At 48.0% G+C, this 13264-nt stretch overlaps 1 protein-coding gene across 1 annotated transcript in view; it reads right to left on the bottom strand.

Moving 5' to 3' along the window:
• Nucleotides 1-240: 240 nt before the first annotated feature.
• Nucleotides 241-13264, bottom strand: part of LOC125944816 (uncharacterized) — a 28465-nt gene continuing 15441 nt past the window's right edge. Inside the window, exons 2-3 of the mRNA XM_049666182.1 lie at nt 9961-10086; nt 241-436 (exon numbers count right to left, since the gene is read on the bottom strand). Of these exons, the coding sequence (XP_049522139.1) occupies nt 242-436; nt 9961-10086 (321 nt within the window). The 3' untranslated portion in view covers nt 241. The remainder of the gene's footprint in view (nt 437-9960; nt 10087-13264) is intronic.

The raw sequence follows: 13264 nt of genomic DNA, 5'->3' as shown, positions 1-13264 counted from the left end.
CTCCTGTATATATGAGGCAGTTGTTGAAAAACCATCACCATATGTTATGGCGCTCTTTGGCAATATCTGGCCCTTGGGCCAATACAAACCACATATTATTGTGAGGCAGTTGCAAGCTACGAGGCAACCAAAATTATAACACTCAGTGGCGAACTGCATATTCTAAAGGACAATAAGTTTCTTTATTCACTTCGACAGAAAAAAATAATGTTATGGGCATGTGCCGAATGCAAGCATTCTCTTAGGTGACCGCCATGCACTCCGTCACCTTCTTGGCAGACGTGTAATTGAAAGCGAAGAACGCCGCCAGCTTCTTGAGCATATGGAGTCGGGGGAAAGGCCCGTAGCCGCAGATACCGTGAGCGTCCTCCAGCTCGATGTCCACAGCGGCAAAGGTGTACTTCACATTAGTCGCATTCTTCTTGGAGATGCACAGCTGCATTAAACATACCCAGAAAGCAACTTTTAAAAGATCACCGGCTATGTCGAGTCGAGTGCCTAGAAGATGAACGCTGTAATAAATTCCGCCAAACATTTTCGAACAAAGTGTTTAGTTCTAACCATGAGAAGTGCGTGCCTTAAAGGAACAAGCGGGCAATTTCACCACTTTGCTAAGACAAACGTATTTTTTTTAGATGTGAGTCACTCACATTTAGGGGTGGGCGAAGTAAATGTTGGGAGTGCGTCAGGTCAACGTGGGTCAACACAAATGTTACCTGCCGTCGTTGCTCAATGGCCATGGTGTTGGGCTGCTGAGCACTAGGTCGAGGGATCGGATCCCGGCCACGGCTGCCGCATATCGATGGGGGGGGGGGGGGGAATGCAGAAAACACCTGTGTACTGAGATTTACGTGGACGTTAACGAACCACAGTAGGTCGCAATTATTCCGGAGTCTTCCGCTCCGGCGTGCCTCATAATCGGATGGTGGTTTTGGCACGTAAAACCCCATATTTCCTTTCAGCTCAAATTTCGAATAGATCAGTGTAAATTTGGGGGTGGGTCACCCAAATTTTGGATGTGAGTCAAGTAAATTTTGGGAGTCGGCCAGGTCGGTTTTCAACATGGCTCAGCTCAATTTTCGAATTCAGCTCAAATTTCAAATTGCTCAGTGTAAATTTGGGGGTGGGTCACCCAAATTTTGGATGTGAGTCAAGTAAATTTTGGGAGTCGGCCAGGTCGGTTTTGAACGTGGCTCAGCTCAATTTTCGAATTCAGCTCAAATTTCAAATTGATCAGTGTAAATTTGGGGGTGGGTCACCCAAATTTTGGATGTGAGTCAAGTAAATTTTGGGAGTCGGCCAGGTCGGTTTTGAACGTGGCTCAGCACAATTTTCGAATTCAGCTCAAATTTCAAATTGATCAGTGTAAATTTGGGGGTGTGTCACCCAAATTTCGGGTGTGAGTCAAGTAAATATTGGGAGTCGGCCAGGTCGGTTTTGAACGTGGCTCAGCTCAATTTTCGAATTCAGCTCAAATTTCAAATTGATCAGTGTAAATTTGGGGGTGGGTCACCCAAATTTTGGATGTGAGTCAAGTAAATTTTGGCAGTCGGCCAGGTCGGTTTTCAACATGGCTCAGCTCAATTTTCGAATTCAGCTCAAATTTCAAATTGCTCAGTGTAAATTTGGGGGTGGGTCACCCAAATTTTGGATGTGAGTCAAGTAAATTTTGGGAGTCGGCCAGGTCGGTTTTGAACGTGGCTCAGCTCAATTTTCGAATTCAGCTCAAATTTCAAATTGATCAGTGTAAATTTGGGGGTGGGTCACCCAAATTTTGGATATGAGTCAAGTAAATTTTGGGAGTCGGCCAGGTCGGTTTTGAACGTGGCTCAGCTCAATTTTCGAATTAGTCAAAGCCAGTTCTTTGGGTGTCGGCCATGGCGACCGTCCGACACCGTGGGTGTTCACCGTGGGATATTGCAATGCGCGCAGCAGCAGGTCCAGCGCCGGGAACGTGACGTCATCACTTGCTCACGTAGCTTTTCTTGACATCGGATGTTAACGCCGGACGCTCGCCGGATTTTACGCTTCATGGGGCATATGAGACTTTCCCCTTAAAGTATAAGCACGCACGCACACGACAATGCGTGCATACACAAACGCGCGTACGCTCGCACACGCATACACAGCACGCGTGCGCACGCAGATTCATATGCGGAGACCCAAACACGCGCGCACGCTCAAGACGTGCACATGCATAAACACCCCTCTCTCTCTCCCGGTTTGCCTCTCAAGAACCTGCGCGTGCTAACAGATTGAATGATACTCGCTCTGCAATTACCGTTCCAACTCCAGCTGTAATTAATCGCTTTATGCTTTAAGTTTGGCGCTTCTTCAAGCTTGTTGACACTCGGCCGACATTTTGCAATAAATTTTTCTAAAAGCTTTACCAATACAGCTACGCTTGTGCATTGCCTTGAAGTTCCACAGAATGGTGAAGGGGCACTGTTCAGAATGCCTGGGCACGTCTGTGCTAAAAGTTGTATTTTTTTGTTTACGTAACACAAAGACATGCGCATGCTTGTAGTTATGTCGTTAAGGAAAAAAATCTGATTGTAAAAGTGATGGCTTAAGAAATGTGCGATGCATTGCTATTTTTTTAGGAAGTAAAAATATAAAATGTCATACTTGAAGAGCACCGGTGAAAATAAAAACAGGAAGCAAATCATAAGTTTTTAAGTTTCTGCCATCGGGAGGGAGACTGCGGAACTAAGTCCTACGTGGCGTAATATATATATATATATATATATATATATATATATATTGACACGCGTGCTCTACAGGCAGACGACGACGACGATGGGGGCATTAGCGGACTCCGTCTAGTGGGTCAATGGGATTATTAGAGAAAGAAGACGTGTGTCTGTTCTGTTTTGTTTGAACAGGTCGTCCTGTGCTGTTCCTGAAGAACGTCTCCCTGTCTTCTGTTCGCGTTGTATCGCGACACTGGTGGAGGTGCTGGGTATTGACAGTGCCTGATGCCCCGGACTCCTTCTGGGAGTCGTTCATCTAGCCCGGACGCATTGTCACCAGTTACGACACCCGTGCATCACTTCAGTCGTCGACTGCTAGGCCTTGCCCCGGAGTTCTCCCCTCTTCAACCACCTCACAGGAGATCCACACATCGGGCAATGGCCGAAACCAGCGCACCGCTAGCACCCCAAAGCAGCGGGTCTCCCAGCCCGCAACAGGTAACCGTTCTTCATCCGCTGGTCCCCGATCGCTATCGCGGTGCAGCCTTCGAAGACATTGAAGACTGGCTTGACAAGTATGACCGCGTCGCACAGATTAACCAGTGGACAGAGCAGCAGAAGCTCTCTTACGTCTATTTCGCCCTTGACGACAGTGGCCGTACTTGGTACGAGAACCGCGAAGCTGGCCTAACGACATGGAATGACTTTCGGCAGAAAATCACAGATACATTTGCAAGTGCCGACCGACGCGACCGCGCCCAGCAATTGATGGAGCTACGGGTGCAACAACCCAATGAGTCGGTCACAATGTTTGCCGAAGACATGGCCCGTCTCTTTCGTAGAGCCGACCCGAACATGACCGAGGATAGAAAGCTGCGCTACCTCATGCGAGGTGTAAAAGAGCAGTTGTTCGCGGGGCTTGTGCGAAATCCTCCAGTCACCGTCGCTGATTTTATCAAAGAGGCTGCGGCTATTGAGCGCGCTCTTCATCAACGGTGCAGGCAGTACGATCGACTGTCCAACAGCACCGCAATCAATGCCGCCGCATTGACTCCACAGTATCAGAGCTCCTTGCGGGAAATGATCAGAGAGGTCGTCAGAGAAGAACTTCACAGAATTATGACACCGACAGTGGATAGACCCGTCGCGTCAATCGCCGAAGTGGTTCGCGACGAAATCAGGCAGGCGTTCCCGGCTGCCGATCTTCAAGAACAACAGCGTCCCATGAGTTACGCCGCCGCCGTCCGATGTCCCCCACCCGCTACAGCCACACCGCCGTACCACCAGCCTCCGACAGCCGCTCCTTGGTCGCCGCCACAAGAGGAGGCTTTAAGGCGCGCACCCGTGATGCCGATGCAGTCATACCGCCAGCCGTCATTCGCCGCGCCGTGGACCACGCCGCAAAATGACCCTACGAGACGGCCACAATATCGGAGATCCGACGCGTGGCGCACCGCCGATAACCGTCCTCTCTGTTTCAACTGCGGGGGTGCCGGCCATATTTCGCGCCATTGCTGGCATCGCGACTCGTCATTTCGCCCTCTTCGTCCGTGGTCTGATGTTCGACGCACAAATGACGACTCCGTGCTACGGCGCGACGACGCTGCTTTTCCTCCCATAGCGCACCCGAATCAAGCATCTGCGCCCAATGATCGAACTGATTTCGGCCGTCGGTCACGCTCTCCAACCCCTCCACGCGAGCTGCCTGCTGGACGCTCTTTTGCTGACGTTCAAAGACGAAGGTCACCCAGTCCCCGCCGGGGAAACTAAAGGCGGCGACCTCTGGGGGTAAGGTTGCAGGCCCGCCGCAAGACCATAAAAAGCCCCCAACTCTCCCGCTGCAGAACGCCGAGAAACCGATAACCACTGACCCCGAAGAAATTGTGAGCGCCGACCTTGATATTTTCGTGGATGGACAGCCGGTGACAGCGTTAGTCGACACTGGTGCCGACTTCTCTATAATGAGTCGGGAACTCGCCCTCCGCCTGAAGAAAGTACAGACGCCATGGGCGGGACCTCACATAAGGACGGCAGGTGGACAATTGCTGATGCCTACTGGAAGATGTACTGCTAGGCTTAACATTGGAGATTCGTCGTTCGTGGCCGCTTTCATTGTTCTTCCCGTGTGCTGTAAAGATTTGATTATTGGAATGGATTTTCTAAGAGAATATGGCGCCGTAATTAACATCCCAGACCGCATGGTGACGTTTTATAAAAGCCCTGGTTTAGTTCATTGCTTATCGCCGCAACACAACTCCTTTCGTCTAACAGAAGACGACGTCGTAATCCCACCTCGATCATGTATCCTTGTTTCCGTGGCATGTGACGTACCGTTTCATTGCGAAGGAGTTGCCGACCAAATAACCATTTTGTTGTTTACTCACGGTATCTCTGTCGCACGAGGAATTGTAAATGTCACCGACGGGCGCACGAATTTATTGCTAACAAACTTTAGCACAGAGCGACGGCACCTTCCAAAAGGCACGGCTGTGGCTTATTTTGACGGTGTTGCGGATGTTCGCGGCTGCTGTTCACTACTCGAAGAAGCGCCTACACCAGACCCAGCTCCTGCACTTGACGTCAGCACTGTTTTGCCACAGCACGAACGCGAACGGCTTCGTACGCTACTAGCCAAGTTCAACGACTGCTTTGCGTCGACGTCAAGAGTCGGTCGGACGCCTCTAACAAAGCACCGAATAATTACAGAGGATACGGCAAGACCAATTCACCAAAATCCTTATCGTGTGGCTCCCAGAGAACGTGAAGCCATACAACAACAGGTGACGAAAATGCTTGAAGACGACGTGATCCAACCATCAACGAGTCCCTGGGCATCCCCTGTAGTTCTAGTCAAGAAAAAAGACGGCAGCTTGCGTTTCTGTGTGGACTACCGAAAACTAAATCAGGTGACGAAGAAAGACGTGTACCCACTTCCCCGTATCGACGATTCCCTCGACAGGCTTCGACACGCACGTTACTTCTCTTCCATGGACTTAAAGAGCGGATATTGGCAAATTGAGGTAGACCCGAGGGACCGTGAAAAAACTGCTTTTGTGACGCCAGATGGCCTATACGAATTTAAGGTTTTGCCTTTCGGCTTGTGCTCTGCCCCTGCTACGTTCCAACGCCTCATGGATACTGTGCTTTCGGGTCTGAAGTGGAAAACCTGCTTAGTGTACCTCGACGACGTCATCGTGTTCTCCGCAACGTTCGACGAACATCTCGCACGGCTTGAAGCGGTTTTGCAGTCCATACGATCCGCCGGCCTCACCCTGAAGCCGGAGAAGTGCCACTTTGGCTTTGCGGAACTACAGTTTCTTGGCCACGTCGTCAGTCACGCCGGTGTCCGCCCAGATCCCGAAAAACTTGCCGCCGTCGCCCAGTTTCCCGTACCATCCGATAAAAAGGCTGTCAGGCGCTTCCTCGGTCTCTGCGCCTATTACCGGCGCTTTATTTCAGATTTTGCTCACATTGCGTCGCCGTTAACTCGCCTCACGAGAGACGACGTTGCTTTTGTATGGGGCGACGAAGAGCAAAGTGCATTTAACGTCTTGCGGCAACGTCTCCAGACACCTCCAGTACTGGCCCACTTTGATGAGACCGCTCCTACATTGCTCCACACTGATGCCAGCAATGTTGGCTTGGGAGCTGTTCTTGTGCAACGGCAGGAGGACACGGAAAGAGTGATTGCCTACGCAAGCAGAACGCTCTCACGCACAGAGGCAAATTATTCCACAACTGAGAAGGAATGCCTCGCCGTGGTATGGGCGGTTATGAAATTTCGCCCATATTTGTATGGCCGCCCATTCAAAGTTGTCAGCGACCACCATTCACTGTGTTGGTTGACGAACCTTAAAGATCCTTCTGGACGATTGGCGCGTTGGAGCCTAAGGCTGCAGGAATTTGACATGACAGTCACGTACAAGTCGGGGAAGCGACATACGGATGCTGACTGCCTGTCTCGATCACCGATAGAGTCGGCTTGTTCACTCGAAGAAGATGAAACAGCATTTCTTTGTGTTCTGGACACCTCCGCCGTCGCTCAACAACAACGGGACGACCCTGAGTTGCTTGCACTCATCAACTACTTAGAGGGAAGGTCTGCGAAAGCACCTAGAGTTTTCGCAAGAGGATTGTCATCGTTTTGTTTACGGGCCAACGTCCTTTACAAAAGAAACTTTTCTTCGACCGGATCCCCCTATCTGCTCGTCATTCCTGCAGCTCTTCGTATGGAAGTACTTCAAGCCTGTCACAACGAGGTGACTTCTGGTCACTTAGGCTACACGCGAACATTGGGCAGAGTGCGGCAAAGCTACTACTGGCCGAGACTTACCACCGCCGTGAAACATCACGTTCGCACTTGTCTCGACTGCCAGAGGCGCAAGTCGCCCCCGACGAAACCAGCCGGCCTCCTACAACCTGTTCAGGTTCCACGAACACCATTTTATCAAATCGGAATGGATATTTTGGGTCCACTTCCTACTTCTACCGCGGGAAATCGCTTTGTTCTCGTCGCAACCGACTACCTGACACGTTACGCTGAAACAAAGGCCATCCAGAGAGGCACAGCAGCCGAGGTGGCGCGATTTTTCATCGAGAATGTTGTGTTGCGACACGGTGCACCACGCGTCGTAATAACCGACCGAGGCACCGCTTTCACAGCTGCGCTTTTAGATCACGTCTTGCTGCTAAGTGGAACGGCTCATCGGAAGTCAACTGCCTACCATCCACAAACCAACGGATTGACGGAGCGCCTCAACAAAACAATTGAAGACATGCTTTCAATGTACGTGGATGTCGAACATAAAAATTGGGATGACATCCTCCCTTATATCACGTTTGCATACAACACCGCGAAACAAGAGACGACGCGCATGACTCCGTTCAGCCTTGTTCACGGCCGGGATGTACGAACGATGTTGGATGCTATGCTTCCACACCAATTTGACGACACTGACACGGACGCCGATGTGTTTACCCAACGCGCCGAAGAGGCTCGGCAGCTCGCGCGCTTGCGGATCTGCCAGCAGCAAGACTACGACGCAGGCCGCTATGATGCTCACCGTAGAACCATAACCTATGAAGTCGGCGACCTAGTGTGGGTTTGGACACCCATACGGAAACGAGGCCTCTCCGAGAAGCTGTTAAGGCGATACTTCGGCCCATATCGAGTATTGCGGCGACTCAGTGATGTCACCTACGAGGTCGTCCCTGATAGTCCCAACTGTACGCGGCGCCGCCCGCACCCCCCTGAACTTGTGCATGTTGTGCGCATGAAGCCGTATGTGAGCGAATGACTATGCGAGGGACCCTCACTTCCGCAAGTGACGTTTCCGGTCTAGCATCGGGGCGATGCTCTTTTAGGGAGGGACAAATGACACGCGTGCTCTACAGGCAGACGACGACGACGATGGGGGCATTAGCGGACTCCGTCTAGTGGGTCAATGGGATTATTAGAGAAAGAAGACGTGTGTCTGTTCTGTTTTGTTTGAACAGGTCGTCCTGTGCTGTTCCTGAAGAACGTCTCCCTGTCTTCTGTTCGCGTTGTATCGCGACAATATATATATATATTACGGAGCGCGGTATCGAATTACCGCTGCCAGCATCACGCGGAACCCATCGGTGTGAGCCATTAATCCACTCGGCCGCGGCTTCCAAAGCTCACGTGGTGATACGCTCGGTTTTTAAAGATACCACGTGAATATTCGCCACTGTGTTTGAAAAATCACTTTGGGAACAATCTTACGCCATGTGTAGAGAGTAGAGATAGCCATCGATCGAAAGCCGAGTCTCCGGACTACATAAACTGCAGCGGCTATTACGAAAGCTGCCGTAGTTTTATCACTGCGACCGTTTTTGTGTCGCAAATCGAGTACCAGTTTTCTTCGTTTCCATTAAAGAATATTTAACCGCTCTGGGAACAAAATTTTCCATAGCATAATAACTGCATTTGTCTCTTGTGGATTGTCTTCTAGAACATGTATGTCGCCTGCCTTTTTAAATAATCGACCTGCATTTTTAATTGTTCCCGCTAAAAACCGCTCGTTCCATTGAAAACACGCACGCTTCGCGCGGCAGCCGCTTGGGGCGCTAGTTGGTTCGTGTCCAGGAAAGCTAGTTATGAAAGAACTTTACACACTGTTCACACGTACGCGCTCTGCGCATATGCTCATATTGCGCCATCTTTTGAGTGTAGGCTGTGGGACAACGCACCTAGCGCCAGTTGAAAAGGGAATTATCTTTAATTGCACAAATGTGGGTGTCCACTTCGTAGTTTTAAAAGTCATAAAACACGTTCTCATTTTAAAGCCGTCATTGTATGTATAGCATAGACACGAACAATGTATCCTTAATACCCAACCAATCAAACCGATCAGCATAGGCTTTATGGGTCTTTAAGTCACAGCCGGTGCCGAAAATGTTTCATGTATGATGTTGCATTCGGAGCGGAAACTGATAACAGAAGCCCAAAAAATTATCAAATGCTTTTATTCCAGCGTTTTTTTTTTACTCGCGCTGGAGGATCGCCAAGTTCTACAATAAGCAAATGTGGAATAAAAACAGCACATATAGTGGGGTGCAGGGCCTCTTTTAAGACAGCTGGCGAATTCCAGCCGTAACATATTAGCAAGGAAAACTAAAAAGCGAAGTGAAACTTTGACCGAAAGCTGAGGGCGTAGGAGAAAAATAAAGCAAATCGTAAAGAGTGTGTTTTAGAAACACTCAGTAGAATATATTTAGTTATTATAGCGAAAGATTCCAGAACACCTTTGAACAGACAACTCGGCCACACGTTACCAGATATAGGAGTCATGTTTAGCACCTTAGCATGACTTCAGATATTTCTAGAACGACCTTGAAACAGGCGTTTCGCCTTGATATATTGGTGCAGAAACAGTTGTGCATATATTTTGTGCCGCATGGGCGAGCAGTTATAAAACCGCCCGTATTTACACCAGAAAGAACTTTCTTAGTCACTATCTATGTAACAACTTCGCCCACGCGCAGTTTGCATGATCTACACCGCTTTTTATTCGTTTCAATTTAGCACATACATTCCCAGTCTTGGCTTCGGCAATTAAATATTGAAATGTCTTATTAGACATTAACAACAGACAGGCGCATAAGGAATGATTAATAAGTGTTTTATTGGCGAGTTGTTTTGCGTATTTCTAAAGTTCACGCATTCACACGAGGTAAGATGATCATTAAGCTCAAATCAGTGTTAGTTTCTGTGTGCTCTTCTCGCGCGACCGGCTGCTCTCACCTTTGAACGAAGGTTCTCAGGGCTGTCATAGGTGAAGACCAATTCTTGCCTCACGTTGTACGAAACGAGCGCGTGGAACTGGGTGTCTACGTAGAAGGAGTTGTTGAAGGCAGGCTGTATGCAGGCCTGTTGGAAGAAAATAATAATTCGTGGGATATCTGAGTGGAGATCTGACACTGTACCAAGAAATTTGCGTCTGCTTCTGAAAAGCATCAATATATCCCTTTGGTGTGTAGAGGTATGCGCAATACTTGTGATGTGTCCCATTCGACCAGGTAAGGACACGCTGTTGCCGGAGCATTCCAACAGCGTTGAAAATTGTACTGCTTCATATTCATTTTCGCTTATGCAACATAAAAAAATTACAAAATGTCCCTCAGAATGATGAAAAAAATCCAGAGATGCCTGACAGGAACTAGCACCCTTACAATCCCAATTGTTGAGCATGTTTGGAAAGAATACAGCCCTAATTCACAGCGAAACAGCTCTTCTCTTTCCAAAAAGTTTTTAGCACGAATCCCGTTAAACCGTCATGAGGCTGACGGGCTTCCGAGGTGGCGCTGCCAATGGATGGATAGATGGATGGATGCTATGAGCGTCCCCTTTGAAACGGGCTGGTGGGTTGCGCCACCAAGCTCTTGTTATTATTTTCCCTAGTGTCCTACCTTTATTTTTGAGAAACACACAAAAACAGAGAATTCCAGGCATCAACCTTTTTGAAACATTACTGGGAACTCTGTTTCTGTACGTCTCCGTTGTTTGTGGTCTCCCTACTTTTTCTGCCACCAAACCTCCAACCGCCTCTTACTAATTTCTACAGCTGACATGTTTAAATTGCCCGTGCTATCCCTGAACCCAAAGACTTCAAGGAGGTCAGAGGAGCCTAGACTTGCAGCTGGGTAGATTTCTTCACATTCCAATAAGACATGTTCCACCCTTTGTCTAGCTTTACCACAGCATGCACACGCGGCTTCGTCCTTGGTGTACTTCGCTTTATAACTGCGCGTTCTAAGGCATCCTGATCTCGCTTCGAAAATTAGGGAGCTTCCCTTTGAGTTTTCATAAATTGTTTCTTTCCTGATTTCCTTTTTTTCCTTTGAGGTAGTTAGTCATAGCAGGTTTCTTTTTCCATTGCCGCCACCCATAACCTTGTCTCAGCCTCTCTCACTTTGCGTTTGGCGTTCTTTGTTGCCGTGTTGTTGGCCATACCGTTCAAATATTTGCTGGTAAGCTTCCTAGTTCTTTTCCTCCACTGTGAGTCAATGTTTTGCCTGTACAAATACCTGAACACTCTTGCACCCCATCTACTTTCTTCCATTTTCCTCAGTCGTTCTTCAAAATCAATTTTACTTTGAGCCTCCCTTGCTTCAAAATTTGTCCAGCCCATATCACCCTGCACAGCTTCATTAGTAGTCTTCCCGTGGGCGCCCAACGCGAGGCGTCCCAGTGACCTTTGGTTGCCATCGATTCCTGATCGTACCCCTGACTTCAAGCGAACAACCGCATTCGCAAATGTAAGCCCTGGAACCATTACACCTTTCCACATACCTCGAAACACCTCGTACCTATTATATCCCCATAGCCCTCTGTGTTTCATTATGGTCGCATTTCAGTTCCCTTTTGCTGTTATTGTTTCCTCCTGTGTCTTCAGATATCTATCACCTTCGTTTATTCATATCCCAAGGTATTTGTATTCTTTTACCCGAGATATTTCCTGGCCCTGATTCAACAGTGTCCACTGTTTTCATTGAATACCACAACACCTGATTTATTAACGCTAAATTTTTATCCTAACTTGTCACATTATTCTCCACAGATATCAGCCAGACATTGCATATCACTTTGCTTGTTAGCAAGCAACACAATGTTGTCCGCATAAAATAAACCTGGCAGCTGCTGCTAATCTATTGTGCTGGCTTGTTTGTATGAGAGGGTAAACCCGATATTCATTCCTTCTAGCGCTCTTTCCATCCATACCACGTGCATCATAAACAGCAGCGGGGATAAAGGGCAACCCTGTCTCAGTCCCTTGTTGATATTAACTTTATCCTCGCTCGTCATCCCTTCCCATTCAACGCAAACAGTGTTTTCTCGGTAAATCTCCCTCAACAGCTGTATACAGTCGTTTCCTATACCTTCCCCTTCTAGAATATTCCACAAAATGCTGTGATCTACGTTGTCATACGCTCCGGTAATGTCTAGAAAAGTCACATATAGCGGTCTCCTTTCTTTTCTTGATATTTCAATACACTGAGTAAGGACAAATAAGTTATCATCCAGCCGCCTGCCGATTCTGAAACCATTCTGAAGTTCTCCCAATATGCCAGTATTCTGTGTCCATGCTTGCAGGTTCAATTTAATTGCCTGCATTGCTAACCTGTATATTACCGATGTATTTGTCAGCGGTCGATAATAGTTAATTTTATCTTTTTCCCCCTTACCTTTATAACTTATTTCGTCCTGCTTTGTCTCCAATTGTCTGGTATTCGCCCATGTTGTAAGCATTTTGCTACTGCTTTCAACAGAACTTCCTTACTTTTTGGTCCTAGCTCATTAATCAGCCTAACGGGAACCTCGTCTAAACCTGTGGCTGTGCGTTTAGGAATTTTCTCTTCAGCTTTCTTCCAGTTGAAATTACTCAGCACCAACTCCTTTTCCGTCTGGTTTTCGTTCATTCTCTTGTTCTCCTCAGAGACCACCTAGCCATTGCCCTGAAATGATTCGGCTGTTATTTTTCTAACGGGATTTAATGCCGCGTCCCCTTCCAGTTTGTTTCCATCTTCGTCAAGGATATGTTGTACTGTTCCCGACTTCCTGCCTAATAAGTTAATGTGGTTCCAAAATATCCTAAGTGCGGCCTTCTTTTACTCACGTATTTCTGACAACGAGCCAACGTTCACTTTCACCTTTAATCTTTGCTTGCACTAATATTTGAACCATGCTTCTTGTACCGCGGTATATTTCCCATTTTCTGTCTATTTCATCCTGCGGCAACTGTGCCTTTTTTGCCTGCCAATGTTCTCGTGAAGCTTTCTTTCGTTCGTCGATCGCCTCCCGTATCTGCCTGTTCCACCCGCTTTGCGGCTTCCCTTTTCCTTTCCAACAAGCATGTTGCTTCTCTTTCCTCGTTTCTTTCGTCATTACACTTCCAAGCTCACCATATTCCCACACCTTGCTTGGCCATTTCTCAAGTTCTCTCAGGACTCTTGTGACTATATTTGCTATTTGTTCAGCGTTCCAATTTGGACTGGTCATTCTTCGTTCCTTGCTCTCTTCCCAACTATATATCCCATTTTCAAAATGG

Source organism: Dermacentor silvarum, chromosome 4, assembly GCF_013339745.2.
Source record: "Dermacentor silvarum isolate Dsil-2018 chromosome 4, BIME_Dsil_1.4, whole genome shotgun sequence".
NCBI lineage: Eukaryota > Metazoa > Arthropoda > Arachnida > Ixodida > Ixodidae > Dermacentor > Dermacentor silvarum.
Note: the sequence above shows the minus strand (reverse complement) of the source record. Positions and strands in the feature narration are given on the sequence as shown.